The following is a 26,689-nucleotide window of genomic DNA, read 5'->3' on the forward strand; positions in this document are numbered from 1 at the left end:
GTGTGTGGGTATGTGTGTGTGGGGATGTGTGTGTGTGTATGTGTGGGTGTGTGAGCGTGTGTGTGTGTGTGGGTGTTTGTGTGTGTGGGGGTATGGGTGTGTGTGTATGTGTGGGTGTGTGAGCGTGTGTGTGGGGTGTGGGTGTGTGTGGGTGTGTGTGTGTGTGGGTGTTTGTGTGTGTGGGGGTATGGGTGTGTGTGTATGTGTGGGTGTGTGAGCATGTGTATGGGGTGTGGGTGTATGTGTGTGAGTGTTTGTATGGGGGGTGTGTGTGGGTGTGTGTGTATGGGTATTTGTGTGGGTGTGTGTGTATGGGTATTTGTGTGTGTTGGGGTATGGGTATGTGTGTGTGGGGATGTGTGTGAGTGTGTGTGCGTTTGTGTGTGAGCGTTTGTATGGGGTGTGTGTGTGTGTGTGTGTGTGTGCGTGGGTGTGTGTGTGGGTGTGTGTGTGGGTGTGTGTGTGTGTGTGTGTGCGTGGGTGTGTGTGTGGGTGAGTGTGTGGGTGTGTGTGTGGGTGTGTGTGGGGGTGTGTGTGTGGGTGTGTGTGTGTGTGCGTGGGTGTGTGTGTGGGTGAGTGTGTGGGTGTGTGTGTGGGTGTGTGTGGGGGTGTGTGTGTGGGTATGTGTGTGGGTGTGTGTGTGGGTGTGTGCGTGGGTGTGTGTGTGTGTGTGGGTGTGTGTGTGGGTGTGTGTGTGTGTGTGGGTGTGTGCGTGTGTGTGTGTGTGGGTGTGTGTGGGGGTGTGTGTGTGTGGGTGTGTGTGTGTGTGTGTGCGTGGGTGTGTGTGTGGGTGAGTGTGTGGGTGTGTGTGTATGGGTATTTGTGTGTGTTGGGGTATGGGTATGTGTGTGTGGGGATGTGTGTGAGTGTGTGTGCGTTTGTGTGTGAGCGTTTGTATGGGGTGTGTGTGTGTGTGTGTGTGTGCGTGGGTGTGTGTGTGGGTGTGTGTGTGGGTGTGTGTGTGTGTGTGTGTGTGCGTGGGTGTGTGTGTGGGTGAGTGTGTGGGTGTGTGTGTGGGTGTGTGTGGGGGTGTGTGTGTGGGTGTGTGTGTGTGTGCGTGGGTGTGTGTGTGGGTGAGTGTGTGGGTGTGTGTGTGGGTGTATGTGGGGGTGTGTGTGTGGGTATGTGTGTGGGTGTGTGTGTGGGTGTGTGCGTGGGTGTGTGTGTGTGTGTGTGGGTGTGTGTGTGTGTGTGGGTGTGTGTGTGGGTGTGTGCGTGGGTGTGTGTGTGGGTGTGTGTGGGGGTGTGTGTGTGTGGGTGTGTGTGTGTGTGTGTGCGTGGGTGTGTGTGTGGGTGAGTGTGTGGGTGTGTGTGTGGGTGTGTGTGGGGGTGTGTGTGTGGGTATGTGTGTGGGTGTGTGTGTGGGTGTGTGCGTGGGTGTGTGTGTGTGTGTGTGTGTGTGGGTGTGTGTGTGGGTGTGTGTGTGGGTGTGTGCGTGGGGGTGTGTGTGTGTGTGTGTGGGTGTGTGTGTATTTCTCCCTTCTTGAAAGAGATAATAGATAAACGTAGTAGATATGCAAATGCAAAAACGAACAACTAACTATAAATAGTTTTCTTTTTTAATTAAGTACCAGTCCAAGGTGTCAATTTTGTGCTCTTAACCTTTCGCACAGATTCCTCCTTGGTTACGCGAGCCAAGGAGGGAATGCCACAATCACTTCTAAATTCCCATCCATTTCACAGATACTGGCAAACTTTTTTTATATTTCAAAATAAACTTTATTCATAAAATTTGTAAAGGTACATACAATGCAATTCAAGTCACGCTTCAAACAATACAATACAGTCATTAAATTTGCAACAGTACATACAGTACAGATCAACGGTCCCGGTACAATCAAAAGTCATGCACCATACATTGTAAATGCAGTTCATGGCACCCTAGGTTCCTCATTGCATTACAGTCGTTACCGATACAGTACATTTCGTTACGTTTATTTATCATTTTACAGCAACAAGTTACCAATTCAAACGAGAGTTTAAAAGTGTTTAAGGAGGCAATGCTGCAAGCTGGCCTCGTCTCCTGCACATTCGCTTTTTGGAATGTTCGGACAAATCTGCCATATCTTTTATTTTCGGAGTCATTGTTTGAATGTATTAAAATGGTTAGACATTATGCAGTATTCATTAATATCCCTTTAAGGCATAGGGTTGCCAACTCTGGTTGGAGATATTCCTGGAGGTGTTATCACATGACCACCTGCTTGCAACTGCCCTGCCCCCACGCTCCCACCATTGGTCCCCCAACATGTCCATCCTCATGATGCCCCGCCTTCCCACGGCCAATCGGAAAGCGAAAAGACTGTTCATTACCTGATTGGATGATTGTTGACTGTCAGTCAAACAGCCCTTTTTCCCATGTCTGATATTTTTGTAACGAATAGACAAAAGTGTTAAAAATTTTTTTTAAAAAACACAATTTTTTGCTGCCCATATAATTTTTCTCCTGGTTGCATGCAGCAGTGTCCTGGAGATTAGACTTTAATTTCTAGAGACTCAAGGGCACGCTGGGTCACCAGAGATCTCAGTGGGTCTGAAATCTGCTCAGATTTCTGTATTTTCTGCATTTGTTGACTTATTTCTGTTGCTCTACACAAAGATAAATAGTTTCAGTAACACTAATGGTTTCCTTTGGGTAATTAGCATTGTCTTTCACAAGCTACAATAGGGGGGGGGGGGCCTGGGAGTGTGTCACTATTTGCAGGGGGTTCCCATTTAGGGTTGCCAAATCTCCAGGATTGTCCTGGAGTCTCCAGGAATTAAAGATTACTACTCCAGTACGAGCAATCCAGGAGGAAAGTCGTAAGGACATTCACCACACGGACTGCAGCGGTTCAAGAAGGCGGCTCACCACCACCATCTCAAGGGCAATTAGGGATGGGCAATAAATGCTGGCCTCGCCAGCGACGCCCACATCCCATGAACGAATAAAAAAAAATTGAACCTTTTTGCTGGAGCTCTGAATACATAATGCTCAACTCCGAACCCACAAAATCAACATGAGCACTTCAGCCAGCTGAATCGTACTTGATCCAGGAGTCGTTGACACTCACATTGGGTGAACAAAGTGGAAAAACTACCTAGTTTCAAACAATGTGATGCCTCTGCTTGATGAATACAAAATTCATCCAAAATATCCAATCCCCCAAAAGACAGATGATGCACTTTAATCTCTGGAATTGGCTTCTGCTATTGGTATCTCGGTGCATCCCACTGGACAGGAAAGAGCTTTGGAACTTACACCAGGGGCCCAATATTAGGAGGGAGGCCGGTTGCCAGTGGGGGGTCGACTGGGCGCGAAATCGGTGTGTTTGGCATGCGATCGAAAGTAAATTGAAGCCACTTACCTTGGCTTCCGGGTTTCGCACTGGAAAGCTGCGCAGCGGGCGGACTGCGCACCCGCATCACAGGCTGTCAGCTGGAGGAGCCCTATTTAAAGGGGCAGTCCTCCACTGACTGATGCTGCAGAAAGGAGCCAAAATTACAGCATGGAGCAGCCCAGGGGGAAGGCTGCCTCACTCCGGGTCTTACTGGTTGGGGTGAGGAGGAGGGAGATCTTCCACCCTGCGGACAGTGGAAGATCTCCCTCCTCCTCTGCCTGCCTCTGCCACCACGAAGGCCTGGCTTGAGGTGGCAGAGGAAGTCACCAGCACCACCAACATATCACGTGTTTAGAAAGCAGCTCTGTTTGGAAAAAAATAATTTAGCTCTGTGACTGTGTACTATAAGAAAGAAAAAGAAAGACTTGCATTTATGTAGCGCCTTTCATGATCTCAGGACATCCCAAAGTGCCTTACAGCTAATAAAGTACTTTCAAAGTGCAGTCACTGTTGTAATGTAGGAAACATAGTGGATATTTATGTCTATATATGTCTTATGTCTAACACGCACTTTCTGTAAATGTCATACTTACTTCCTGTACCACTTCCTCATTGCCATTTCCCAATCACACTTTGTTCATTACACACCTATTGTTATAAAAAAGCATTTCTTCTGATTTACCAGGGGCACTGCTGTAGGTGAATATTATATATCCATAATATATGAAAAATGTTACTTCTGTACACACTTTCTATCAACTTTTTACCATTATATATTCTAATATGCACATTTATTATAGAAACTGCCTAAAGTAAACCTCAGTTTGGCATCTCCCACCTCCTCAGCCTGGACTGCAAATTCCTCTGGTGCAACCAAATCTACCCCTCTGATTCCCAAATTGCCGTAAGTTGGCTATTTAATTATAAACTGTAATATAAAATCAAAGTATTATACAGAAATAAGGAAAGAATGTATGACATTCAGTGGGGAAAAATTTACATCTACCAGCACAGATAGAAAGAGAATAAATAAACAAAATTGATGAATTTATGAATGAATGAGTGAAAGAATGTCAAGGGCACCCATGACATTTGATAAATATCTCCACAGGGAGTCTGACCTGATAAGTGCACACTGACAAAATCATGAATGGCACCTGGCCAGCCCCACCAGTAGAAATATTTATCATTTATTCCATTTGCGCGAGGGTAGAAGCCACTGCATTCCTTCTTGTTATTCAATAGCCTCTTGTTTGCATGATTTATTCAGGGCCAGGAGCTGGGAGCTAATCTCCTACTCCAGTCCCCAGAAAATCCTCTGCTAATGCTCTGGGAACACTATATTTTAATAATTTGTCTCAGTGGCAGTCCAGCTTTCTATCTCTGTCATACTCTGGCAGAGGATGTCTCACAAAATGTTAACCCTTACAGTGCCAGCAGCTATGGATAATTCAGTACTCCTTGGTCCATCGTTTCAGTTCATACAATGATATTAATAATACTGAGATGCCAGGGTTAGAGTTATTAATTTTTTATATATATATAATGTGCACCCTCCGAGCACCACTGACTAGTTTCCTCATCTGGGAGCTGACAAGGCTGCTGGGGCTGTGGTTTTCTTAGTGTTCACAACCTATGCATTTCTTCAGTTGTGAGACTAGTTCGTATAAAAGAAAATTCTCCCACCTCTAAAATGGATGGCGAGAGCAGGGAGGTACAAGAAACAAGTTACCGTACCAGGCAATTACATTAAGACCCCCCACAACTATCTCAACCAATAGCACAAATCCACACAAAGAAATTACTGGCCCCGGGGTTCCATATTCAGCTTCTCACATCTACTGAACAGACAACACCCATCTAAAAACCACCACAACATACACTCAAAACTACCACAACAATTGTGGCCTTTGTGATAAATTTATAATTTCAACGAATCTTGAAAGGTAGTCTCTCATGAGTAAGTAATTACATCCTATTCATGTGAACAGATCTGTTACTACTTGCTGCCTTGTGTGATCTGGCATTGCTGAGGACATCACAGGCTATGTGTGATTTTGGTGAAATTTGCAACAGGATTCACAGTTCCTAAAAAGGTTACTGTGACAAAAATGAAGGCACTACCCAGCTATAAGTAGACAAGAGTGAAGCATTTTTGTCTAGTTTGGTGATTTAATTCAGTGACAATGAATGAGAAGTTAAAACCTTGCTGCATTCATGTTCCCGACCTAAAATGGTACAAATGGTGAGAGGACAGTTCGGTTTGCTTTTTTCGAGAAAGGTGCAAGCCACCCAATTAAAAAACATAACAATTTACTGTGAGATTTGTTTAATTATGTGCATGACTAGCAGCTCCTATTTGAATTTAGCTGACAGTTATTCAAATCCGTAAGTCCCCGGTAACTGTTCAACAATCTGAGTCAGTCTGCAGCTTTCAAAGAGACTAGTCAGACCAGTTAAAGAAAAAAAGAAAGACTTGGATTTATACAGCACTTTTCACCACCTCAGGACGTCCCAAAGCACTTTACAGCCAATGAAGTACTTTTTTTTAATCAAGTATTCACTTTTGTAATGTAGGAAACGTGGCAGCAATTTGTGCCTAGCAAGATCCCACAAACAGCAATGTGATAATGACCAGATAATTATTTTTAGTCTACAACTTTCAAAGATACTAGTCAGACCGGTTAGCTCCTATAGTTGGTAGGAATATAAGAATAACTACCCGTATAAAATGTTAATGATTAAATATGGTTTAATACAGAGATTACAAACCATTTATTATTTTCCTAATTTCAAGGAGTTAATATACTCTATTATGTAGGGTAAATATATATTATATTACTGCTATTTATTTGCCTGTTATCTAATTTTCATTAAATTTGTTTGGCAGTTAATGCCTTGAATGACGGTGTTGTGATATTCTGCCACTTCTCAGGATGTGTAAGACAAATCCAGTGGAGGCACAGGACAGGCCCAATAGCTAAAGCAATCTGAAGAAAGGTTTTCTGTACATTATCCTGGGCATGCTATCAAAACTTATGTAGATATCAAAGCCAGTGCAGATATCCTTGATGCCATAAGGGGCTAAGACTCATCTATGAGAACTGTGTAAAATATGAGATGCAAATATCTGGAGTAAGATATATGTATTGGCTTCTTCCTTAAATGCATAATGCACTAACACAGAAGGGTTGTCTTTGAATGAGTTGAAAAGCCTTTGGAGTTCATCTTATGTTCTTGTCCAGCAAGTCTCCAGTGAGTTTGGCCATCTATAATGGTTGGGGAGGTTTTTCCAAGTTGGTAGTCATGCTCAGGAACCATCAAACTTTGCTTACATTGTAAGACTGCCCCATTTCTGTGGTGGCTTGTACCTTTTCTAGATGTGCCCTGATATCAGTGTGTTACAGGAATTTGATTTGGATCTGTGAGAATTTACATTTATCATTGAAAGTAATCCAGTTTCCCATAGCTTTGTCGGTGCTGCTGCCTGCCATGTTCAGTCTGAGATTTAATGTAAATCAGACTGTCATCCATGTGCAAGAGAAAACCACCAAAGGGCATCATGGGACACAATGGTTTCTGTATTGTTGGGGCCAGGGTGGCTCCCAGCAAGGAGAGAACTCCTTGTGGAGGGCAACAAGCAAAGCTTGAATTGTGGAATAAGTGAGTACTCTGGAGCTTTGCCAATAACTTTGAGGATCAGGGAGCATTTATACAGAACTTTCCCCAAGGAGATAAATAAGTTGGCACAGAGCAAACGTTAGGGAGGATTATCCATGATCGATGGGATGATCAGACTTATGGGGCTGAATGACCTTTTCTTGATTCAGAACTCCTGATGTTTCTGTGAGCGTGTTGTATCCATGTTGGATCTAGGATTTCCAACATTTTTCTTTGGAAATTTTCCAGCACAGACCAGAAACTGTGACCGGGAGTTGTTTTAAAGTGTCACCAAAAGAAGATTATAAATAAAGTGGATTTTTTTCCCAGTACCACTTACCAAAACCAGAAGATTGTATCTAACTTTTATGAACTTTTTTTGAAATCTGAGCTCTGCCCTCAATAGATGCTGGGTTTTTCGACAAACATTCATCAGTTTTGAGGTCAACACAATTCTGAGCTTGTCTATTTTGTTTAGGTGCCTTGTCTATTTTGTTTTTACCTCTTCTTTTCTTCGTACTACTCCCAATCTCTCTATAAGGGCTGGTTCTCTTTTACTTTTCGTATTTGCTATAACAGAATATGCCACACAGTCATTGAGGTCAAAGGATCAAGCATCTGACTCAAGCTTTACAAAGTATTTGTCTTCTATTTGTCCCAGACTCTTGAAAAAGATTCAGAAATTTCTGTTTGCATTTCTCCTTTTCACAGTTCATTATGTCAACTTTAGATGTGAAACTTAGGGTCTTGATTGCTGGGTTGTTCCAAAAATTGTTTTCTCAGTCCTTGAAAATCATAAATTCCTTGTGTTGATGTCATCCCTTCTGCTATTGTTGCCAGAAAACCTTCTTGCGCTTGACTGGATTTGCCCAGATTGAAACGAGAATCTTAGCAGGTTGTGTGCAAGGTTTTTTTGTATGTAAACTGCAGCAGGGACTGCAGTAAGGTCAGCTCCAATGTGGATGTTAAATTCTACTGGATGATTGTTAAGTAATAGCTTTAACTGCCCATGACTTGTTTCTTTCCCTGGTTATTTCAGTGCCTAGAAATACCCGAGTTTCTTCAGACACAGCTCTGACAGCTTGATTTACAAACATTTGTGTAATGTCTCACCTTTAAAAAATTTATGACTTTTTTATATCTTTTACCATGAACGATAAGCTGACTTGCTACAAGCTTTTGGGCTAGCTGGCTGAGGAGTTTTGGGGGTTTGTTCTTGGCTTCACTGTTGGGAAGATTTTGTCTTCCCTTTTTTGCACCATGCCCATGTTTGATCCTGTAGATTCTGCCGGGATATCTCTTCAGAGTACAGTCCATTAACTGTTTTGTTTGGTTTTCTCAAATTAATGCCAGGTGCAACGGGAGATTTACTGCGAGTTTTGCATCTCAAAGACCAATCCTTTAGTCACACAAATTGCCATACACAATGCTTCAAGAGGCTGGACAAAAAGGTAAAAAGTTAATCAACCGGTTCCTATAGGAACAGGAGTAAGCCGTTCACTCATCAAGCCTTCTCTGCTAATTTTTTTTAAAAACCTTTGTCCATTTTATCTACTTATTCCTAATTTTATGCCCTTTCTCCATGTTTCTTAATACCCTTATTTTCTAAGTATCGATCTGTCCTTTTAAACACCTCAATCGATTCAGCATCTGTGGTCTTCTGGGCAGTGCGTTCCACATCCTCACTATTCTTTGCATGAAGTCATTTTCCCTGGAGTCACTTAGTTCTAATTTTAAGATTATATCCCTTTGTCCTGGATTCCTCTGCTGGAGGGAAGAATTTCCATGGTCCCCATCTCCCGATTGTTCCCCCACAGTCCATGTTGTCCTCCGGAATGTCCGTTCACTTACGAACAAAGCCCTTGCCATCCATGACCTTATTATGAATGACTGCATTGACATCATGACCATCACAGAAGCCTGGCTCAAGGATGATGACACCTTACTGAAGCCTCCCCGCCAGAATATACTTTCCAATACCTGCCCCGCCCAAATCACTGCGGTGGCGGTGTGGCCCTTATCACCAAATCTCACCGTGGTCTGTCCCACTACATCCTTGGTGATTTTAAACGCCATCTCAACTCACCTTACCCTCGGTCCTCTGAGTTCACTACCCTCCTGCAACCTCTCTGAGGCTATCTCTGATCACTTCCTTGCATCCCGCACCACTGAGATCCCCCTTCTCCCTTCCAACCCCACTTACTTCTGTGTCTGCCCCTTGAAAAGTCCTCCCCAAATCACTTACACCAGCACTTAGCCTTTGGCCCTCCATTCATCACTCCACTTCTGCAGCTATCGATCTGCTCAATCACACCCTCACCTCTGCCTTTGATGCCCTTGTCCCCAGTAAAACCCTTACTATCTCCCACAATGGTCGCTCCCCCTGGCACGGCTCCCGTCTTCGCTCCATTAAGTCCAAGGGGCACAGACTTGAATGTGTATGGCGTACAACTGCTTTAGCCATTCATCGCCAGATCTGGCTGGACAACCTCAAACATCAGTGGGCCCTGCTGTCCTCTGCTATAACTGCTCACTACTCCAGGATCATCCTGGAATGCAAAGAAAACCCCTGACTTCTTTTCTCCACTACCCACCCTTCTCCCCTGTCCCTTCCACCCTCACCCCCATCAACAAGTTTGAGGACCTCACTGACTTCTTTGTCACTAAGATTAAGACCATCTGTTCAGCTGCCTCTGCCACATCCCTCCCTTCCCTTTTCCCACCAAGCCAACGTTCCTCCCTGCTCTAGCCATGAACTTGCATCTTTCTCTAGTTTCTCTCCCAGTGAGACTAATGAAACCTTCTCTTCTCTTGACCCTATTCCCACTAAACTGCTGACCACATGTAGGGTTCATCTCTTTTCTATTCTGGGTTCGAAAAGTAAGAATCAATTGAGACTGGCTCTAGGATGGTTTTAAACACTCCAAATTATTTTATTGACATTAAAACACGACAATTTTCCAGATAAAGATGCCATATAACCTTTTTCTGGATCATTGTTTTGAGAGATGTGAGGGGGTTAATTTTTTTTGTCGACGACGACTTCTTTAAACGCTGCCTGTGGGCACTGTCAGCCTGTCTGTTTTATCTCTCCTTGAGTCCGTTGCTGGGCAGAATAACCATATATAGACCTGTTTTTCTTTCATTTCTCAGGGTTCAGTAAAGCATCTGTCCTTTGTTATTCTCTGCTTATCTGTCCTTGAAAGCTACATCAAGTTTAGAACAAGATTTGTCCTTGAGGAAAACAGCAAGACACCAGTTAGCCTGCAACACTTTCTCTCTCTCACTGCAACTTCAGCAGTAAACAAGATCCAGCGTGCTCGCTGATTTTGGTCAAGTTCCCATAGTCCTTTGCTCCATTGGTGTTTCGATACAATGGATCCATTCCTCAGTAGGCTATCGATCCTAAATGAGTCTATCTGTAATTTTGTATTGGCTGCATGAGTTATCCTTCAATTTCTGTTCATACTTTTAACCAAGTTATGCTCTTTTACCCAATATTCACCTTGCTTAGCCAGGATTTCAAGTGCATTCGTTTATCCATCTCACGGTTCCTGGGTGAGCATCACCCTGACAGTCCCCACTCCATAGGCTTTACTTAGTCCTCCTTAAGAGCAGGCGCCAAAAAGTCCATATCAAAAAGTCCAAAATCCTTCACAGCCGACTTCCCTACCTGGCTCCCATGCTAGCTGATATTGTAAATGCTTCTCTCTCCTCAGGTACTGTCCCCCTCCCTTCCAAATCTGCTGTCGTCACCTCCCTCCTCAAAAAGCCCACTGGTGACCCCGCTGTTCTTGCCCCATCTCCAAACTCCCTTTCCTCCCCAGAGTCCTTGAATGTGTTACCGCCCAAATCCATGCCCATCTTTCCCACAACTTCATGTTTGAATCTCTCCAAATCAGATTTTCGCCCCTGCCACAGCACTGAAACTGACCGAATCAAAGTCACAAATGACATCCTCTGTGATTGAGACCATGGTGCACTATCCCTCCTCATCCTTCCCAATCTCTCTGCAGCATTTGACATGGTTGACCACAGCATCCTCCTCCACTAACCTCTCCTTCGCTGTCCAGCTGAGTGGGGCTGCCCTCGCCTGGTTCCAATCTTACCTATCCAGTCATAGCCAGAGAATCTCCTGCAATGGCTTCTCTTCCTATCCCCGCACCATTACCCCTGGAGTCTCTCAAGGATCTATTATTGCCCCCTCCTATTTCTCATCTACATGCTGTTTGTCGGCGACGTCATCCGAAGACATGACGTCAGGTTCCACATGTACGCTGATGACACCCAACTCTACCCCTCACCACCACCTCTCTCGACACCTCCACTGCCTGTGTTGTCAGATTGCCTGTCCAACATCCTGTCCTGGATGAGTTGCAATTTCCTCCAATTAAACATTGGGAAGACCGAAGCCATTGTCTTCAGTCCCTGCCACAAACTCCGTTCCCTCGCACCAATTCCCTGTCCACTGTCTTAGGCTGAACCAGACTGTTTGCAACCTCATCGTCCTATTTGACCCTGAGCTGAGCTTTCAACCTCATATCCTCTCTATCACAAAGATCGACTTCTCTCATCTCTGTATATCGTCCGTCTCCACCCCTGCCTCATCTTATCTACAACTCTCAGAGAACTCTGCGTTCCTCCAACTTTGGACCTTTGTGCATCCCCCACTCCCTTCACCCCACCATTGGCAACCTTGCTTTCAGCTGTCTAGGCCCTAAATTCTGGAATTTCCTCCCTAAAACCCTCTGTCTCTCCAACTCTCCCTTCTCATTTAAGACCCTTCTTAAAACTTACATCTTTGTTCAAGCTTTTAGTCACCTGTCCTAATATCTCCTTCTATGGCTCGGTGTCAATTTTTGTCTTATTATGTTCCTGTGAAGCACCGTGGGACAGTTTTCTATGTTAAAGGTGCTATATAAATGCAAGTTGTTGTTGTTGTATTACAGATGCCATGACAAACAAACCACAAAATAGGAGAACTCATAATTTACATGCAGTAATTAATGCAGAACTCACTAGTTAATATATTTAGATGTTGTGAAACTTGCACAATGGCTCTTTTCCAAGGGAATGTTGGAGCTGTTAATTACAATTCTTAATTTAGGTGATTAAAACGCAGTAGATTAAAGCTGTGTGCATCATGTACAGTAATTATGAAGGCATTAGACTTATAAAGTATTAGCTCTTAAAAATGTTTGGCATGACAGCAATAAGGAATGTCAAACATTAAAGGTTTGAGTGGCACGATAAATTTGCACGTGGTCTTTTAACCTCTGGAACTTGGATTTGAATCTTGAAAGTCTCTTCATCCCGTCAGCTGCAAGGGTCCTAAGTGAGGTGGAGGTTGGGGCAGCATTAATCCACTTTCTAGTGGGCCAATGTTCAAAGCACATAAGTGCATATAATTTAACAATTTCTTATCCACACAGCACTGATGGCAGAATTAAGATCATAAGCTAAATTCAAATGAAGAAGATGCTTTGGCCTATTAATATCTCGGTCTTTCCAGTATACCAACCCTCAAGTCTTCTCATTGCAGCTTTTACATCCACCTGAACAGGACATCAGTTTTCTATCTAAAGGACATCACCTCTGCCAATGCTGGACTGGAGTTTCAGCCTAGATTATGTGCTCAAGCCCTAGTGTGGGCCATGAACCAACATCCTTTTGAGCAAGAGATGAGAGTGCTATCAACTGAACCAATTCAAGCCCAATTCACACTACAATTTTCAATTCAATAAAACTCACTTTATGCATTATATATACATTGTAAAAATGCAATGTCATATTGCAAGTGTCACACTCAAATTTCGATCACACATCAAAAAGTGTAAAGAACCAAAGGCAGTCATTTGACACAGGAGTCAGAATATCTGTAGCCCCTGAGTGACCTTACTAAAACACTTAAAAAACAAGAATACCAAGGTTGTGAGCTGCAGCCTGAAAAACAATTAAACCCTCACTCCACCTAATGTTTACTGAACATTAACTTCGTGTCTTTAAGAGCACACCTTTGTCTTAGTAGCAGAATAATACATTTTATATTACATGGTATACAATGGTCCTCACAACACAGCAAATTATCTGACTTATCATTGGGTAAATATCCAATATCAATATCGTCTGTGGGAAATATCCAATATTTCTGTGTTTGGATTGAGGCTACTTATATGTTTCCTGTTGATGCAAAACAATTTTGACACAACCTGTATAATGCAACTAGGATGTGAAAGTTGCCCAGATCAAATATAGACAAATGATGTGAGATCAACTTTCATAAAACTTCATTTTAATCTTTTTAAATTTAGCAAAGTCTCATTGTCTTTGTTAACATGAAACTTTAACCCACCAGTGAGTGAACTCTACACATGTGTGAGCTGCAATTTCCCTAGCCACAGGGTAACCTGATCCAACAGTTTAACTCATCGCTGTTGCTGTAAGGAGGTACCAATCTCAAGCTGCTACTTGTGGTATTACAACACACCTTATCTACAATGCTGTTGAAGATTTTTTTTCTGAGGAGTTCAGTGCACTTATCTTGGATCTTCATTAGATGGAGCAGCTGAAAATTGAAGACAGGGGCTCAAGATGGCCTGAAGACATCAAGCTTCAAGAATACTGTAGAAAAGAACCTAGAGTCGTCATTGCACCGCAGAGGAACCTTCATAGAGTGCGATCTTGTTTATAGCAAAAACATTTCACTATATTGAGATCATGACTTGACTGACAGGGGTTACTGACTGACACTTTGATGAAATGGAGAAAGGATCAAAATGTAATCAATTCTTCATCAGCCTTCCAGACACCAATCATTCCAGTCAGCACGGTCACACACAAGGTAGGAAACCTTTAACTTCATTCACAAGGACAAACCAGCAAAACAATTAAGAGTAAATCTCCTAATTTTCAAATGGAGGTTTATATTTTTTTTTAAAAAGAGAACACGTATCTTTTGTTTTTTTTTAAATTGCCAATTTTGTCCCCATCTGTCCTGAAAGCAGTGACGTGCTGGAACATTGCTCCATGGGTAGGATTAAGATGCTCTTACATCGTACTGTTGGTTCAGGAGAACAGCGCTCTTCCCCGTACGTTTTTACCTGGTGCTGTCCTCCATTAGCTACTGAGCAGAAGCGAAATGGCCGAGTGCAGCAGCATCAGCTTACAACTCATGAAAAAGTGGATCCCGCTACAACTGGAAAAGTCAGGGCTGTTTTTCGTTGATTGCAATTTTCAAAAATAAAAGTGCATTTAGTAGCCTTCCAATACCTCTCTCAAGCTGGCATTCTTCTTGTGTGAACCTAGGCAGTAAATGTCAGCACACCAAGCAATTGTGTGGGGGAAATTATTGCTGATCCAAATCTGCATTCACATGACAGCCACATATACATACTGTGCGGTGTGGGGAGGGAAAGAGGAGTTCTGGTTAGAGATCGGTGGTAGGACAAGTAGGGAGAAACTGTTTCCTCTGGCAAGTGGGTCGGTAACCAGAGGTCATGGATTTTGCAAATGAACTAGAGGGGAAATGAGGAGAAATTTTTTCACACAGAGGGTTGTTAAGATCTGGAATGCACTACCTGAAAGGGTGGTGGAAGCAGATTCCATGGGTTTTTGTTTCTAGCTAAGCAGAAGTGAGGGTAGAACCAAGCTCTCAATCTGAAATGTATTAAAAGTGTTGAGTTTGGGGGTGGGGGGTGCAGTTGCCCATAGAACTGAAAAATCATGCTGTTTTTGCTGGATTGGGAGGTTTGACACATCACTACTACTTTTCCCAATTCAAAGAAGAGACTTGAGAGATGTGGGAAAGCGGTGGGGGGGGGGGGGGGGGGGGGAATGGAGGCCAACCAGGTTAGGGAAGAAATTTGCTTCCTAATGTAAAAATATATCAAAACATTTAAAACCACAATGCCCCTTAGGCTGCAGACACTTACACTGCAACCTATGTCATAGTGCAAGTCTTTAGCCTAAGGGACAGTGTGATTTTAAATTTGCTGGTTTATCGAGGTTGAATCTAATTTTCATTCGCAATAGGGTGTTTGAATGCAATAGTACACTTAAAGCGATTGTCTGTGATACTGTAATTTTATAGCACATTAAAACCTCATGCATGATGTGTTGTTGAGCATGACAGTCATAAATTTTGACTGGGGCAACTGTTTCCATACAAGACCTTGATCTCTTTCGCAAATGGCAGTTGCTGCTAGCTCAATTGTTAATTTTAAGTCTGAGATTGATAGATTTTTGTTAACCGAAGGTATTAAGGGATATGGGGCTAAGGAGGGTATATGGAGTTACGTCACAGACAATCCATGATCTCATTGAATGGTGGAACAGGCTCGGGGGGCTAAATGGCCTACTTCTGTTCCTATGGTTTACCAATTAACATTTTGAATAGCGTTAACATCTGTTAGTTTGGTTACGAAGTTGGCACAATTCATACTAAAATAAAGAGAGTCTGCTGTTTAAATAAACATTCATCCTGACTGTAGCGTTAGGTCAAAGAAATTAACACAATTTGGAATAAATGCATAGCTTTAGGGCAAATTGATTGAATTGGGGCTGCAGATTAAACCACGAGGAAACACAGCTAGGGGCTCTGACCAACATAAAGTCCTTTACTCCAAAGACCTTGGTTATGCAGTGTAGCGAGCAGTGGTAGTAAATGGCTAGGATGAAATCATTTTACGTCCATTTTTCAAAGCTTTATTTTAGTGTGCTTGTATTTTGCTGCTGGCCATTAGGATGTTGTTCACACAGGAACTGAAAATAGAGATAAAAGGATAAACTGTAAACCTGGAATTCTGATATAAAATACTGGGGGTGTATAGTTGGCCTACCTTAGTTATCAGCTTCTCTTATCCTAGTGGTAGAATCGTGCACCCATCTTTTTATGGATCTGATTCTGGGATAAGGAAACTGGTTTTAGCAATGTAAACATGGGGAGCCAGTGTACGGATCCAAACTAAATAAGCAGCAAATGTAAAAGCATCTAAAGACAACATAGACCATCATTTTGGGTTGGACTCTTCACCAGAACTGATGTCAGTAGATAGGTCTGCCCATTTATAACACTGACCAAAAATCTGTAGAGGTTAGGTCAAATGAAAATTTCAAAACTGAGACTGATAGATTTTTGTTGGGCATGGGTATTAATGGATGCAGAACCAAAGTGGGTAAATGGAGTTAAGATATAGATCAGCCATGATCTAACTGAATGGCAGAACAGGCTCAAGGGGCTGAATGGCCTACTCCTGTTTCTATAAAGAGGTGGACAACAGATAGAGGTCAAGAGTACAGATATGCTAACAATTTTTTCATAGACTGAAGTTGCAAGAGGTGCCGTCTCAAGCCAGGTGAGACTGCAGATTAGGAAACTGGACTTTTCGATGTTACCCAATCATATACAGAGTACAAAGAGTAGAGAATAAACAAGCCTAATTTTCATCTACTGGTGTACATCACGTCTACATGGGTACAAACTGGCATTGATCCTGCCAGAATGGTGAAGTGTTAATAGCAATCAAATTTCCTGGGTCAGCCCATTTGTATAATTATTTGCAGATTTGTGAAGATGTGGGGATCACACTACTGGTGGGAGCAGAAAATTGTGCACAACTGTAAGCAAAATTTTTAAGTAAAGGGGGCAATTAAAAGAAAGTGACATGATAGGGTGACAAGAACTCGGAAACCCTTTAGAAAAGGTACAAGAGACAACTCTCAACCCATTAGCAGCTGTTACCAAGGCAAAAAGGCCAGGGCATTAAGAAATGACTGACAAAAATAAATGGAAAGGAAACACCATGATTACAGGCAAGTGACTGAGCAGCCCAACATCCAAGCCCCTGCTTGATGGTGCTGCATCAGGTGGTTGCACTCTTTGCAACTCCAAAGCACCATGCCCATAAATATGCATTGCAACATGCCTGCAGGGCTTTGGAAGCACACTTGAGCCTGTAGTTGACTTGGTGCTGTTACTGCCTTGCCAACTCCATGGTGCACATTGGCAGCAGGCTTCCTTCACAAGAAATGACAAAGCTGTACATCTGGCTTTCTGCTGACTCGGATCCTGTGAAGACAGCTGTTGCTGGGACAATGCTTGAAAATATGGTTGGCGGTAGCATGGGGAATGCAGCTAATCAGGCTTTGCTGGATGCTGATCACCCTTGCATGCCTTCTTTCATGCAGTACTTTGAAGGTGGCAGGACATGTTGAGAAAGCGTTTAAAAAAGCATATGGGATCCTGGGCTTTATAAATAGGTTTTATAAATGGGCTTTATAATTTATAAATAGAGGCATAGAGTACAAAAGCAAGGAAGTTATGTTGAACTTTTATAAAACATTGGTCCGGCCACAATTGGAGTGTTGTGTCCAATTCTGGGCACCGCACTTAAGGAAGGATGTGAAGGCCTTAGAGAGGGTGCAGAAAAGATTTATTAGAATGGTTTCAGGGATGAGGGACTTCAGTTATGTGGATAGACTGGAGAAGCTGGGATTGTTCTCCTTAAAGCAGAGAAGGTTAAGAGGAGATTTGATAGAAGTGTTTAAAATCATGAAGGGTTTAAAGTAAATAAAGAGAAACTGTTCCCATTGGCAGTAGGGTTGAGAATCAGAGGACACAGACTTAAGGTGATTGGCAAAAGAACCAAAGGTGACATGAGGAAAAACATTTTTACGCAGCGAGTAGTTATGATCTGGAATGCACTGCCTGAAAGGGTGGTGGAAACAGATTCAATCATGGCTTTCAAAAAGGAATTGGATAAATACTTGAAGGGAAAAAATTTGCAGGGTTATGGGAAAAGAATGGGGGAATAAGACTAACTGGATTGCTCTTACAAAAAGCTGGTACGGGCTCGATGGGCCGAATGGCTTCTTTCTGTGCTGTAACCATTCTATGATTCTAAAGCATGGCACGCTGGGATTGGGATGCTTCTGAAAGTCATCCAGCATAACAGTTAGTTGGACCTCCGTATATATCCGTGTTATCGGGCCTGCTGTTGCAACATACCTTCGGAGCTGCAATCCCTGCATGCAATCAGTAATCACTGGATGCAACACAGTATATGTTCCGCTGCCTGTGGATGCAGATGTGGTAGGTGGGCACAGGGCAGCTCTCATGCAGCCCGACCTGCCTGGCATCGCTTCAGTGGTTCTCCTCTTCTTCCGAGAACATCAGATATGGGGAATCCCATTGGGAAACCCATCAGTGCCAGGAATGATGTTGGGGGGCAAAAAAATACAACAAATGAAGACTGTTGGCACAAAGGCGCATGAGAACCTATGCACCAGCAGAAAAAAAAAGAAAAGGGGATCACTAATGGTTAATGAATGACTCTTCTTTCTGGCCCTTTAAATTTACTTCCAGTCAATACTTAGTACCAAGCAACTCTGTCCACCCATTTATAATGGCATTGTTTCGGAATGGCATGGACCCAGCATAAAGATCAAAGATGGAGGAGGTGCTATAACGTTGCACCTGTATCATTTGCATATTAGAATGTTTCAGGCAGAAACTTTCTTCACCTGTCCATCAGAAACGAGCATCATGCAGAAAAGGGGCAGAGACACAGTTTTACGGGTCCCTGCCCGCTTTCCCCATCTGTTAAGCTGCATAGTGTTAGCCGTAGCTCAGTTGTTAGCACTCTCACATCTGAGTCAGAAGGTTTTGGGTTCAAGTCCCACTCCAGAGATTTGAGCACAAAATCTAGGCTGACACTTCAGTGCAGAGGGAGCGCGGCACTGTTGGAGGTGCCGTCTTTCGGATGAGACGTTAAACCCAGGCCCCGACTGCCTTCCCAGGTGGATGTAAAAGATCCACGACACTATTCGAAGAAAAGCAGGGGAGTTCTCCTAAGTGTCCTGGCCAACATTTATCCCTCAACCAACACCACTAAAAAACAGATTATCTGGTCATTATCACATTGCTGTGTGTGGGACCTTGCTGTGCGCAAATTGGTGCCATGTTTCCTACATTACAACAGTGACTACACTTCAAAGAAGTACTTCATTGGATGTAAAGCGCTTTGGGATGCCCTGAGGTTGTGAAAGACGCTATATAAATGCAAGTGTTTCTTTTCTTTTATCAGTTGCTGCATACATGTGCTAGGGACAGGAAAATTGGCCCCGCCACGTCATACACGAGCTCCAAATCTCGATCAGAAAGTTGGTTTCTGCCAGGTTCAATAGTCCAGATCCAAATGCAGTTTTGCTCCAAGGTTTGTGCTAAAGCGGTAAAATCTGACTTCAGATCTGGCTGGAGATAAACTGGACTCGTGCTAGTTCAGCTCAAACAAAATCACGGGGCTTTAGAAATAAAAAGCTATTAAATTGTGTTATGAAATGTGCATACTCAAAATAACCCAACGCATTTTGTATATTTAGTGCTCTGACACAATTACCAGAACCACATGGTTTAGGACAAGTCTGCTGCATTTTGATCTTTGAAAGATAGATTTAATCGCATTATTGTTAGACTGTTTCAAAGGCCTCATATTAAACAAAACAAAAATATTACGCCTCATGTCACAGGACAGAACAATTACAGAAAAGCCGAATATTTCCCCGGTAGGACTATAAGCTTGGCAGGTTGTTAAGACATTCACAACCCTGCTGAACATATCCCCACTGATTAAATTAGGGTGCTAGCTGCTGCTGTTGCCGTGGTGACAATGGCCGTTTGTTTCCTCTTTCCCATATTGTCCCGATGCTTAGCCGAGTTTCTTTGATTGCTCTTGAAAGATGTTCCGTTGTTGAAATTGAGGATGAGGGCTTTTTGATGTGACGGCAGGTTGTTTTAACCTCCTTTGCCCAGCAGGCTCTAACGTGAGGAAGGAAAACAAGATGTGAAAACAACAAAAGAAAAGAATATCAAAGGTTTTGATGTAATTTTCAACCAAGTGTTTGATTTTCCAGGAATGTACTGTTTTGCAGCCTGGGCATATCTACTGCACTCTCTATGTTTCCATTAAGATAATAGATATTAATAAACATGATACATTCACTTAATAAACCTTTTATAGTTCTCATTAAGCTGATTGGCAATGTGTAGAGATAACTACTCCACATGCCTTTACAGGAGAAAAATACTCTTCCCTCTGTATTCTGGAATAGGAAGTAGGATTGTAAGACATAAATGGAAATTAGTGAAAAGTAAATTTAAAATATATTTGGATGATATGATGGCAGAGATAGGGTCTTAGAGCAGTGACCTTCATTGGGTCTTTTCTTGTCCCCATCGTTTCTTGTGTTCTTGCATGGTCTCAGCAGGGCATAAGGTCGGGCGGAGAAAGAAAATGTGAGAGCTACCCTTAGACCACTCTGGTATATGATGCGGCTGCTCGTCACACAGCGTTATTTGCCAAAGATAGCCTGACTCTCCTCTCTTGTTAGGGAATCCTGAACATGGGTTTAAGGGTTGAAAGCAAATTCAGGAAATTCTTATTCACACAAAAGGTTAAATGAATGTGGCCTTATTAACCTATTTCGCTACTTTTAGTAATTTGTGCATCTGTACCCTTAGATCCCTTTGCTCCTCTACCCCATTTAAACTGTTATTATCCAAGCAGTATGTGGCCTCCTTATTCTTCCTATCAAAGTGCAACACCTAAATGTAACTTGAATAGTGCCACGGGACCTTGGACGTACAACTGAGCAGGCAGAAGAGGCCTCGGCCTAACATCTTATCTGAAAGTAAAGGTATTAAGGGGGATGTGGAGGAAAGCAGGGAATTGGGATTAAAAAGATAGTGCCACCACAGCAACAAAATGATGGTGCAGGCTTGATATGCCAAATGGCCTAAACTACAACCGTTCCTACGTAAGAACATTGTTTCTTTCAGTAATGATTTGCTAATTCCATTTACTCTTGCAGAAGAGTGAATACTTTTCTTCACAATAATCAATGCCAACACATGAGTGTACAAACACATCAGCAATGTTCTGGCCAGTGCATCTGCTGACAAGTCTGTGACGACTCTCTCTTCACATACAGACATAGTAAGCTGAAACAAAGCCTTCCCTTTCAGTACCACTACCATCTGAAACCAGACTCTCAGTGTCCATAGCCTAATAATGAGACACGTTGAATAATTTCAAAATAATGCAGCTGAAAATTAGTTTAATGCAGTAATTGAATTTCTTGGTTCTACAAGCGTTCATAAAGAGCACTGCTCTATAATTGCTAGACAGAATTACTGCTTTGCATCTCACTGAGATATTTATTAAATATATTGGCACCAGCACTGGGATAGGAAGGAGCTATATCGAAAGAAAGGAATAGCAGGATACGTTGCTAGGGTCAGATGAAGTAGGGTGGGAGGAGACTCGTGGCGCATAAACCCCGCACAGACCAGTTGGGCCGTGTGGCCTGTTTCTGTGCTGTTAATTCTGTGTAAAAACACTTTTCTCACCCGCCCCCTTGCCTGAAAGCACTGATTCTTACTGGAGTACAGTTCCACCAGCAAAGACGGTCCTTTGGTGCTGCGTCCAAGTGGCCATTATTCACCGGTGAACTTGGAAAGTGAGCATCAGCAAACGATTTCTCACCATGGAAAGCATCCTGTGAATTTAGACACTGAGCCATCAGGGAAAGCTTATTGTAACATGTTGACATTTTTGGGGGCTTGGGTACATAAAAAAAAATTGAAAAGAAAAATTGAGCTTCTCGATGGTGAAATGGTTAAACATTAACGCTAAAAGCTTTCCAGTCTTAAAGGTGAATGACTATAAAAAGACCCGAGAACTGAAGTTCAGTTCACTAAGGTCCCTAAATGCCCCCCCCACCCCTCCCCCCCAACTCTCGCATGCCTAACATTACTGTGCTCACCTGTTTGGCATGGTTAATGCAGTGAACGTACTGCTTGGCCAACACAGAGCAGCTGAGAGTCTGCTCCGGGTTCTTCTGATAGCAGCGGAGGATATCCCCTTGGAGATCAGCACAGATGGGTCGTGACTCGTACCTCCTGGGAAAAGAAACAAGAGCAAGAACGATTAGATTAGAAAGAAAGATAGAACTTGCATTTATAAAGCGTTTTTCACGGCCTCAGGACTTCCCAAAGTGCTTTAGAGCCAATGAAGTACTTCTGAAGTATAGTCACTGCTGTAATGTAGGAAACAATGCAGCCAATTTGCGCACAGCAAGGTCCCACAAACAGCACTGTGACAATGACCAGATAATCTGTTTTAGTGATGTTGGTTGAGGGGTAAATATTGGCCAGGACATTGGGGAGAACTCCCCTGCTCTTTGAAATAGCGCCATGGGATCTTTTACACCTACTTGAGGGGGGCAGAAGGGGCCTCGGTTTAACATCTCATCCGAAAGACGGCACCTTCGACAGTGCAGCAGTCCCTTAGTACTGCACTGAAGTATCAGCCTAGATTACGTGAATAATCTAGAGTGAATAAAAGGATTAGCACAAGTAGTGGAATATTAGATCATGTAGAGATTTCATTCTGGCTAATAACCTTATATAGAGATGTAACATTCTCCAAACCGAGACCGGTACCAGTACAGTATGGACACATCTAATATCTCATTCAGACATTACTTCAGTAAAGAAAAAGTGCCACATACCATTCAACCCCTTGAGATCATGTTCTGCTGGGATCACACTGAACTGACGTGTTGTACAGATAAGAGGTCAAGAGTACAGATATGCTAACAATTTTTTTTAGCTCATAAGGGAAAGTATTAAAATGAAATCAGTATATATCTGAACCCAATGAGCAAATTACCACTTTGTAATTACTCCCAGGTATTCTTTACTTTCAGTATAAAACAACCTACAAACACCTACTTTTCATTTGCAGTTGGTATCTGTAACAGATTAGAATTGGGTGTTATACCAAGCAAAGCTAATTGTCTCAGCCCAATGCCAATTGCCTGCTGTGCAGCCCCAGGGGAAAAGGAGAAAGGTTGGACATTTTAATCCAGGCAGAGAAGATAGCTCTCCCACTCTTCATACTTCCCTAGTTATTGTCATTAAGCTGCAATTTTAGCACAAATGTGAATTTACAACCCCAGTATAAATGGGGTATTAGGCACATGACGTCTGAATTCCCACTGCGACTGCTAATGAGAAATAGTTCCATCTGTTTGTCCATACGTGGAAACCAGTTCAATCCAGCAATCAGAACAAATGTCCAGAAACACCAGAAATGGAATCAGTTCAATCCCAGGCGGATGTGAACTACACGCATGCATGAGTCACTTATAGTTATTAGCTGTTTTCCAATATTCAGAAGTAACAAGGCAACAAGCAAATGGACCCAATCAATCCTTACTCATGTTAATAAACTGCTGCCAAGAGACAGCACTTCAGAGACACTTTGAAAAACTATACTTCAATGATTCCCCCGAAAAAATACTGCAAAGAGGGAGAGTGATCATCGGTATCCTTCAAAATTATTGTATCAGTTGATTCCCTTCAGTTGATTTCTTTTGAAAAATTTAGGATTAACAGTGAGTGTTATATAATTCTTGTTTTTCAGCTGTTGCCAGCGGCTGGAAGCTCACTTGAAATCGAGAGTTGAATGGGGAAGAGCGAAAGGAATGCTCCATCAGAAGCAGTGGTGGAAGCAGAATCCATAATACATTTTAAAATGGAAGTGGATACATATTTGAAAAAGAAAAAGGGCATGGGGAAAGGGCAGAGGAATGGGATTAAGTGCATAGCTGTTTCAGAGAGCCAGCACAGGCATGATTGGCTGAATGGCCTCCTTTTGTGCTGTAAAATTCTTTGATTTTATAGGGAGAGATTAAGAATTGATTCTGAGCTACATGATAACCTGGACAGTGGGCTGCCTACACTGCAGGCCCTGCACACTCCGAAACATACCCATGAAGGGACGCAAGGCAAGGGAGATGATAACAAGTGACGTGGCATGAATGAAAATGAATTTGATAAGTGTGGGCTCTTGTTCAAGAGGATGGCCAGGAATATGCCAGAGTAACTTGAATGTTGAATAATGACCATCTCAAAGCTATGTGTTTGATGGTGTGAACAGTCTTGGCTACATTGGAAGCAAACAAAGAAAAAAGGTCTGGATAAACAATGGACATTGTATTGGCTGAGAAATGAGCAGAATAAAGAGGTTGATGCCATTCTAAAATATTAAGCAGGTACAGCCAGATGCTTGAAAGTATACGGTCAACTTGTAGAACATGCCAAAAGACAATGAAACTGACATATCTGACTAGGTGATAATGTTGGAATCTTTTCAATTATATTGATGACGACGACGACACTGATAGTATTTAGGTTGGACTGAACTTCAATTCCCTTTTACCTCTAAGGTGAAAGCCCCTCCCTGTTATTTTCTTCTCCCTGCCAAGTGCAGCCAAAGGGACAGCAAGGAATCCATTGCAAATTCTTAGCTTATTTTACAGCACTCTTATCCCCTCACCCCCACCCAGGCCCTCAATACTTGTAGGAAAATATCGACTCTCCACTCAGTACCTCCAACAGCAGAATGGCTGAACCAGTCAGTGAATTGGTGGATTAAAGGCACAAACCAATGTTTCTCCCCCCACCATCCATTGTGTTGTCTATCAAGGCTCCAATGCATCACCACCACAACCATGGTTGACTTAATACTTAGCTCTTTTTTCTGAACTTCAGTCAAGGATCCCCCTGAGTGGACAGAATTAATTGCATTTATTTGACTTCAATAGCTCAATAAAATCTCTTGCCTGTGTAACTGAACTGATTTTGTTTTTTTGTGCTGGTCTATTTATATTCTTTACTAGCAAAAAGGATTTGATGTGAAGATGAATGTGTTTGGAATTCCAAACAATTATAATAAAATGTAATAACAAAAAAACCCTGAGGCTGAAATATTAGGTTGGAGATTGGACAGTATCCGATTAAATGTTACATTCTGCCGATGAAGACAATGGAGTGAAACTCCTCTTTTAAACAAAAGACTGAAAGAATTCCCCTTTTATCTGTAACTAATAATTCTCCAACAAAATCAAGGGGGTGTACGGGTTTCAAATGTGCGATATCTGAGAGTGTGATTTTATGAGCAGTTTCACTAATTCAGGAGAATGGCAAGTATTCTCCCATTTTTCACTAAACGGGAAATTTCACTCACAGTTTGCCTAAATGTCAATGTTATGTTTTAAGTATAGTAGGGCAAGTAATTTGATATCACTCAGATCCCGACAGTCTGCCTTCAGGACTTCTTATGCAAATTTGTACACTTGTTGCGAAAGCTACATTTTTGTCATGCCATACCACAGCACTTGCCCATGATATTGGTTTTATTATTTTACTTCTGATAGATCCGCACATTTCCGGTTCTGACATTTCCACCCTGGCTAATTCTGACAGTGATGAGTATTTGATTTGTGTAATTCTATTTACTAGGGCATGTTGAGCAATGCTGACAAGTCTGTATTTACTCTCCATCCCTTGTTGCCCTGAGAAGGTGGTAGTGGGTCTTCTCCTCGAACTGCTGCATTCCTTGTGATGATGGTGCTCATACAATGGTGTTAGGTAAGGAATTCAGGATATTGACTTAGCGGTGATGAAGTAATGGCGATATGTGTCCAAGTCAGAATGGTGTGGGGGGAGGGAGTAGCTATTGAAGTAACCTTAGTGAGTTACTGCACCACATCCTGTAAATTGTACATATTGCAGCCACACTGTGTTGGTGGTGTAGGCGTTGGTTATTCAGTCTAGTGACATGGAGGCTAATCAAGCAAACTGCTTTGTTCTGGATGGTGTTGAGTTTCTTGAGTGTCACTGTGGCAGCACCCATCCAGGTGAGTGGTGAGTTTTCTATCACACTCCTGATTCAAGCCTTGTAGATGGTGGGGAGGCTTTAAGGGGTTAGGAGGTGAGCTCATCACTGGGTACTCAGCATCTGCCGTGTTGTTGTAGCCACGGTGTTGATATGGTTGGCCCAGTTAAGCTTGTGGCCAGTGGTAACGCCCATGTTGTTGATGGTGGAGGAAATCGGCTATGGTGGTACCATCGAAGGTTGGGTGAAATGTCTGGGCTTTCTCTAGCTCGATATGGACTTTTTCTGGTATTAAAGTGGTGCGACTTGTCATCCCAAGCTTGGATGTTATCCAGGTCCTGTGGTAGGCTGCCATGGGTTGTTTCATTATTTGAATCTGTGAATGGAATGGAACACTACGGAATCAGTGAAGAGACCCAACTCCTGACCTTATGACAGAGGGAGGATCATTGATGCAGCAGCTGAAGATGTTTGGGCCAAGAATGCTTCCTGTAGGAACTCTGCAGTGATGTCCTGAGGCTGCAACGATTGGTCCCCGACAACCGCAACCATCTTCCTTTGTATCAGTTATGACTCCAGCCACTGTAGATTATCCCTTTGACCCACATTTTCCTGTTTTCTTATACTCCTTGGTGCCATACTGTTGACTGCTGCCTTGATGCTGAAGGCAGCTGTCACCTCTCCTCTGGCATTCAGCTCTTGCGTCCATGTCCGGATCAAGGCTGTGGAGGTCTGGGGTTGAGTGTTTTTGGCAGAACCTGAACTGAGCATTGGCAAGCAAGCCACTGGTGAATAGGTATCGCTCGATGGTACTATTGATGACTCCTTCCATTACATTACTCATGGAGGCTGATAGGGTTGGAGTTGGCTGGGTTAGATTTATCCTGTTTTTGAGGATAGGACATACATGGGCAAAATTCCACATTGTCAGGCAGATGCCAGTGTCATAGCTGTATCTAAGGGTTAATT

At 42.8% G+C, this 26,689-nt stretch overlaps 1 protein-coding gene across 1 annotated transcript in view; it reads right to left on the bottom strand.

The window, feature by feature from the left end:
- Positions 1 to 19,408: 19,408 nt before the first annotated feature.
- chchd3a (coiled-coil-helix-coiled-coil-helix domain containing 3a) overlaps positions 19,409 to 26,689 on the bottom strand; it is a 230,631-nt gene continuing 223,350 nt past the window's right edge. The window contains exons 7-8 of the mRNA XM_068005174.1: positions 21,801 to 21,936; positions 19,409 to 19,794 (exon numbers count right to left, since the gene is read on the bottom strand). Coding sequence (XP_067861275.1) covers positions 19,771 to 19,794; positions 21,801 to 21,936 — 160 coding nt within the window. The 3' untranslated portion in view covers positions 19,409 to 19,770. The remainder of the gene's footprint in view (positions 19,795 to 21,800; positions 21,937 to 26,689) is intronic.

Source organism: Heptranchias perlo, chromosome 24, assembly GCF_035084215.1.
Source record: "Heptranchias perlo isolate sHepPer1 chromosome 24, sHepPer1.hap1, whole genome shotgun sequence".
Lineage (NCBI taxonomy): Eukaryota > Metazoa > Chordata > Chondrichthyes > Hexanchiformes > Hexanchidae > Heptranchias > Heptranchias perlo.